General features: G+C 44.1%; 1 protein-coding gene across 1 annotated transcript in view; it reads left to right on the top strand.

Annotated features, from left to right (window-relative positions):
• Positions 1-4,668: 4,668 nt before the first annotated feature.
• Positions 4,669-7,500, top strand: part of LOC310817790 (terminal nucleotidyltransferase 5A-like) — a 4,283-nt gene continuing 1,451 nt past the window's right edge. Inside the window, exon 1 of the mRNA XM_083688493.1 lies at positions 4,669-5,902. Within this exon, the coding sequence (XP_083544619.1) occupies positions 5,477-5,902 (426 nt within the window). The 5' untranslated portion in view covers positions 4,669-5,476. The remainder of the gene's footprint in view (positions 5,903-7,500) is intronic.

Raw genomic sequence — 7,500 nt, 5'->3', positions numbered from 1 at the left:
TTAGAATAGCGGTTACCAGGCTTGAACACACACGCGCACGCACACACACACACACACACACACACACACACATACACACACGCGCGCCCACACACACACACACACACACACACACACACACACACTCCCACACACACACACACACACACACTCCCACACACTCCCACACACTCCCACACACACACACACACACACACACACACACTCCCACACACTCCCACACACACACACACACACACACTCCCACACACTCCCCCACACACTTCCCTTTTGCCAGGAACAGGAGCTGTGCAGCTTGGCTTACGGGGCAGGGCGAGTCAGCGAATCTCATTAGCTACTGTAGGAGCCATGGAGCCGGTTAGCGGAGGCTTAGCCACAGTACTGAGCGCGCTCCAGAGAGACCCCTGAGGTTGCGAGCGGTGACTCATTAAGGTCAGCACCACAGCTGATAGATAGACTGCAGCAGGGCAGTTATACATAGATGTATAATGTATAGATGGGTAGAATGCATAATAATAATAATAATAATAATAATAATAATAATAATAATAATACATTTATTTATAGAGCACATTTTCGTACAGAGACTGCAGCTCAAAGTGCTGTACATAAAAATCAATGAAACAATAGTATAATAGAAGGAAAGTGACATTGGAAAACAGTGGAGGGGAAGCTGCCACATCTACAGTGTGTCAACACTTGCATTTCACACACTGTCGATACAGAGTAGCATTAGATGGAGAGTATAGCACTGCAGGATGGAGTGTAGTAGCACCCGATGTCTGGCGTTCTACCTGCTATATTTCTATGTGTGTGAAAGGGCAGTGTGGCTAAATGCAGGTATTCTGGGCATGCGCAGAGCGTTCTCAGCAACAGCAGGGGAGGAGAGAGGGGGAGGCAGGGAGGGGGAAGGAATGGGGGAGAGTAGAAGGGAGCGGGAAGAAGGAGGAGGAGGAATGTGGCAATACCATGAAGGAAGATGCAATAGGAGGGGGGGAGGGAAAAGGAGAAGTATGGGGGAGGGAGAGAGGGAGGGAGAGGATGCACGTTTGGCTCTTACAGGCTCACAGTAATCTTGTAATTGATTTGCGGAAGTAGGAGGAATTGGTGTAAAGGATGAGAGAGAGAGGGATAAGTAGCCAACTCTTTCTATAGCTTTACTACAGTCTTCATCGCCTTTACTATGACGTGCCATGGCCTACAAAAGCCTTTCTAGATGTCCGCCACAGAAAACACACACACTCACGCGCACGCACGCTCGCACGCACACTCGCACGCACGCACGCACGCACGCACGCACACACACACACACACACACACACACACACACACACACACACACACACAGCTGTCTGGTCTACAAGTTTACCCATTACTTTTCATTTACTACTGCTGAATGTGCAGTGCCAGATCACTTCTCATACAGAGGCCCGTGTGGGTCTATGTACATAGGCGTATGCAGTGCTTAAAATCTACACCATCAAATAAAAATCACCCTTTGTTGCCCCCAGAGCCTAGAATCGAAATACAATAATCCAGGATTGAATCTATCATTGCTCTCACGATTTATTAGAAATGAAGAACAGAGAAGACTCTGTTTGCAAAAGTCTGCAACTAGTTACATTATAAGTTGAATTGAGTCCATCTGAGGGCAAGGATAATATTTCACATGATTTTGGGATGAATATATTTATCGCTGTGTGGGCCCTTGAAATAGGACATCATTGACCACTACAGACTGAAGAAATAGAGAGGACAACTGCCCAGGAATGCTAACCTCAGGACTTGGGAGACTCTGAATGGCTGAGAGAGGTCGATGGGACAACATCTTCCAAGTTGCTCTACTCTAAATCTATTTCCAATCATTCAAGTGAGTGAATTCAATTCAAAAATAGTGGCCGGGAATGTGTTTATTTGGTTTTACGACAAAGCAAAAGACAAAGACTGTTTCGTGGCCATGCAATCAATTCACATTAATTGTTGGAATGTGGTCATTTTTGCCCCCCCCCCCCCCCGAGACAAAACACATGCACTGCACACACCCCCTCCGAGACAAAGCATTAAGGTTAGTGCAAATCCAACACATGTCCCGTGTGAAGATTAGTGTAGCTGCATCGTGTTATGGGTAAGCATATCACCGGCAGGGACTGGGGAGTTAGGATCAAGAGAACATTTAGAAATATGCTGAGTTGGTAGGGACAGCCTAATCAATAGAGTGTGTGACTGATCGATTCCAGGCTCTCGGGCAACATAAGGGGAACATTTTCATCTTTTGACATAAAAAACGTTTTGTAAGATTTAGATTTACTACATTTTCTGTTTATTGAGAAAAAAAAAAATCTTTGAAAATAAATGCCCTGTTTGCAATCATTGAATTCACATTTCAATTTACCTTCTGAATTTCAATTCAGTGAACACCTACACTATGTGTAAGTGTGAATTATATCATATTGAATTTGTGCATTGTTGTGTGTATTCTATTTTGCCGTACAAGCAGAAATGAACACAGAGTGACTCAGCAAGTATACATATATAGTAGATAGAGGGTTGGTCATTACCCCTTGTTAATGTAAGTCTACAGATTGACTTCTGGTATTCTGGGTAAAAAGTCTGTCTCAGTCCATTATCCAATCAGATCAATCAATCAAACAAGACTTGCTGTTACATGACATTGTATAACCTCAGCCGGAACCATTTGGCTGAACAACGACCCGACCACTAATGGGGCTAAACCTCCGGTCATGACGCATGGGACCCCTTCTTTCATCCTGTAGAGGGGCCAGGGTTGCGTAAGATTATGTAACTCCTAAAATGTCTGCCCCCCCTCTGGCCCCCTTATCTTCCTCAAGCCATAATGGTAAATCCATTGAGGGGTTAAACTGTCTGGCCGTGGTTTGGGAGGTGGATTTCAAGGGAGGCTCCCAATAGTCAATGCTAACATTAGCTGTTTTCATGTCTTACAGGGTAAACCTACTACGTTGGATTGCGGCCAGTCCTGCAGGCACCATCGTGTGTGTGTGTGTGTGTGTGTGTGTGTGTGTGTGTGTGTGTGTGTGTGTATTTTGTCTTAAACAAAATAAACACTGTGCTACTGCACAACATGGAAGTCTCCTCCACTCAATTTACAGGTACAATAACGGCTGTAAAACATTACATGGCAGAGTGTTTTTTGCAGTCAGAACCAACCCAACCCCCCTTCTCTTCCCCCCCCTGCTACATCCCTCTCTTTCCTCTGGAAGGTTATCGAGGGGAAGTGTCTGTGGTTTCATAGCTGGGCTCTGCACAGGTTTCTCTTCCAAGTCATTGTTTATGGACATGATATGTCTGTTCCCTCTGAGGCAGTGGAAGAGTGGTTTTAGGAGGAATATTTAGAAGACCCCAGCCGTACACTACCGTATGATGGTGGCTACACGGTTGATATACAGAGGTATCCACCATCAATCATTGTTGTTTCGGGGATATTGTAATTGCACACTGTAAAACAGCAATTGAGGTCGATCTGTCATGGGAAAAAACACGGGCCTACTAGGAGCAGCATCAGGGCTCTGTTTGTGTGAGTGTGTGTGTGTGTGTGTGTGTGTGTGTGTGTGTGTGTGTGTGTGTGTGTGTGTGTGTGTGTGTGTGTGAGTGTGTGTGTGTGTGTGTGTGTGTGTGTGTGTGTGTGTGTGTGTGTGTGTGTGTGTGTGTGTGTTACTGTACATACAGGGTAATCTGCGGTAAGCTGGTTTATAGGCTAGTCTACAGTGACGCAGATACACCTGTGAAGCTCCATCTGATGGATTCTGACTGACATGTAGCCCGACCTGACACTATGGCCTATCGCCTACCTACTGTGGCCTATAGCCTACATTGGACACTGTACAGGTACACATACACACTCACAAACACACACAGCTTCCTGTGATTGCTGCTAAAATGTATTTGGCTTGTGTTACACAGTTGGTGTTGCTGTGTCACCTTTGCTGGCTGCATTTACTCTAAGTCGGTAAGATGCTCATTAAATTACAGATAGAGAGGGGGAGAGAGAGAGAGAGAGAGAGAGAGAGTGTGTGTGCACTTGCTTCCCCTAGAGGGCGATATTGTCTTATTCCCGTTCTATATATAGCATATAGCTCAATGTCAATCAAAGGGGATGAATAAGCTCTATGACTCATGCATATGAAGACCAATATCGTATTCAACTACATATCCATTCCCGTAATGCAAATATGTGTGTCAATACATTAATAAAGGCACTATACGCATACGGTGTGCAAATTTTGAGTTAGGGTTAGGGTTAACTCTGGTTAGGGTTGTTAAACCTAACCCCTCAAACAACACAGTTATGTGATTTTCATTATAACCCTACAAAAAAAAAGACATTGCAAAAGGGTGTTGCATTTTGCATCTATGAAAACTGTCTTCACTTTGCAAGGCTCCCAGAAATAGTTGCCTTTGGCACAGATCTAGAATCTCGACCCCAATACAAACCTTAAACAGGATGGGAAAGAACTGACCGCAGATCAGGACCTAGAATCGATTTCATCCAACCTCCTCTGCACTGAGGTCGAGCTGTAGGCCTACCCTGCATGAAGCTACGACAACGAAAGGTGGGAGGAGCTGTCAATACAGCTAACCCGCCCCGCCGTTCCTGTTGATGGGAAGCATATTCGTCAGAACCCTTCGAGCATGTGTGGCGCGGGACCTCTACGGCGTGACGCACTGCCATCAAGCGAAACACGGTCCAAATGTAACGGGCAAGTAGCAGTCATACACCATGATATGTAAATGGTAAAGTAGCAGTACAGCCTACGTGTTTTTGTTTGTTAAATGGAATGCGTAAAACAGTAACTTGCTGTAACTGAAGAGACGCGAAACCTGCTGTGCGCAAAAGTGAAGCAGAAAAGAAAAAAAACATTTGAACTTGCTGAAATATTTTTTAGAGTAACTGATGGGCCAGTAACTGAACGGCTCGAAAGAAGAGTCGCCGAGTTGGAGTTCTGTTAGTGGAGCGACAAAACTTGGTGAGAAAGTGCAAGACGCTCGATATCTATGCTGATTGGTGATGGCGACCCAGTCGGAACCGAGGACGCACGGTCAGTGAGCTAACGGATGAGTGACCCTCACGGCTTGACAAACTCCTGAGACCCGCTCAAATAATTTAATGGTTACACCTTCTGCAGAACTTGTGCAAATGAGAGACGACAGCTACCGTAGCATTACGCAGCGCAAATAGCTCGCCACTCGTCACCACTCGAGCAACTGCTCCTACTGCTCTCTGTGCGTAAAGCGAGATGTGTCAGTTTGAGTTTATGATGAACGACAACAACACCTAAAGGTCGATAATAATACAGAGAGATACAGCCAGCCGATGTGGCCAACCGATTCGGACAAGCTACTCCAGCGGCAACACGGCCGCGTTATCTCACAACGAAGCGAGGGACGGAGTTAGTAGAAAGTTTTGGCGTTTACATTTTCCGATCTACCTCGTATCAATATGGAGGAGAAAGTCGACTCGACTCCGATCGAGAGCTGCCTGGACGGGGATCGCATCAACCTCAGCGTGCTCAACTGGGAGCAAGTGCAGCGACTGGACTCCATCCTCACCGGGTCCATCCCCATCCACGGCCGCTGGAACTTCCCCACCCTGGAGATGAAACCGCGGGACATTGTCAAAGTGGTCCGGTGTCGCATGGAGGAGAAACGGATACATGTACGTGAGGTCCGCTTGAACGGTTCCGCGGCCAGCCACGTTCTTCACGAGGACAGTGGTCTGGGCTGGAAAGATCTGGATCTGATATTCTGTGCAGACCTGAAAGGCGAGCTGGAGTTCCAGACGGTGAAGGATATCGTTTTGGACGCTCTGCTGGACTTCTTACCCGAGGGAGTGAATAAAGAAAAGATAACACCAGTGACCTTAAAGGTATTGTACTGTCCACACATTTCACATTCATATCGCATTATGTAATACACTGTATATTGAAAATGGCTAAAAATCAACATGTCACTTATTCGTTCAATTTGGGTAGATAATATTAGGCCACAGATGATTGCAGACTGTCTGCTTGATGTGCATCACCAGGCAACTCAAGTGAAAGTTGTGAGCTGCTATTGAGTGTCACATTAGTGTTACATCCTCATTTTCCCTCAATACGTTCATGCAATCGTTTACACCGCACGCCATTCTTCAATAGTCTTATAAGTTATGTTTTCTCAATGCACATTGCCTAATACCTATATAGGGCAAATAACTCCTAAATCTGCCATGGATATCACCTCTAAGCCGCATAGTGATAGGGCTGCAGATAGTAAAAACGGTGGTTTCCTACAAAGAGGATTCAGTCTAATCCAATTGGGAGTGGATCCGCCTTAATCACCCAGTTCACAGTTACCTGGATACCGCACCTACGTAGGCAGGACCAGGCGCTCGAGCTGCCCCAGCAGAGCAAATAAGGGAGATGACGCAAAAGCTATGGATTCAATTCATTTAAAATAACTTTATTCACTACGACAGGGTATTTCTGTTGACAGAAGACTTATCAATTTTCCATTATCAGAATCATATCAGCTGTAGTGTTTCTAAGCCATGGACGTAGGCCTACACTTTTATTGCAGTATGCTTAGATAAGGCTTATCATCATAACGGACCACAAAAGGGGAAGTCTCAACATTGTCTGTCTGAGCTGAGAAGGCGAGGGTATGAGTGTTTAGACATACTATAGAGATAGAGAGGCATGTTTGATACCATTCCTCATTCCATTTAGAATCAGAATCAGAATTATTTTATTTGGCCAAGTATATTTGCACATACAGGAAATTGACTTGGTGAGCTTGGTGCATGGGACATAAAAAACAATATATAAATAAATAAATATATATAAGCAAATATTGACAAAAAGTGACAAAAAAGCTAAATATTAACAAAATAGCAATCACAAATTTACAAAAGAATACAATAAAACAATACATTTTGTAGGCTGTGTGAGGCTAAGTGGCAATTAATGCATTACAATTAAAGCCGGTCCTCCGATTTCTACCTCCACCAGTCTCCCCTGCTATAAAGTGTTACAGCAGTAGGAGTGCAATGGTGCAACAAAAGTTCACACTTTTGAGAGAGAAAACTAAGCTATACAAAATAAATGGAATATTAGATTAAAAACCGAAATGTTGCCAAAATTCAACCCACCTCGAATAATCTCCATGAATTGAACACAGACTTTTAAAATTTTTAAAAGTTTAAAAGTACCATTTAAAAGTTTTAATGTGTCTATTTCCTGCACTTTCACTTTCCTATGGTGCATTGCCCGGCCTACATACAGCTTTGGAAAATGGATGAATTGACTAAGATGGCTATAGATAGTTAAACACATAAGCTTATATATAGACCAGTGTCAGAGACCTGTTTGTTATTGATACATTATTATATGATGATGAATGATTTTCAAATGTTTGAATATTAAATGATAAAGATTTAACATATACAACGGATATTGGCATTAACGACCAATTTATTTATTTCAA

This window comes from Argentina silus (assembly GCF_951799395.1).
Source record: "Argentina silus genome assembly, chromosome: 17".
NCBI classification, from domain to species: Eukaryota; Metazoa; Chordata; class Actinopteri; order Argentiniformes; family Argentinidae; genus Argentina; species Argentina silus.
Note: the sequence above shows the minus strand (reverse complement) of the source record. Positions and strands in the feature narration are given on the sequence as shown.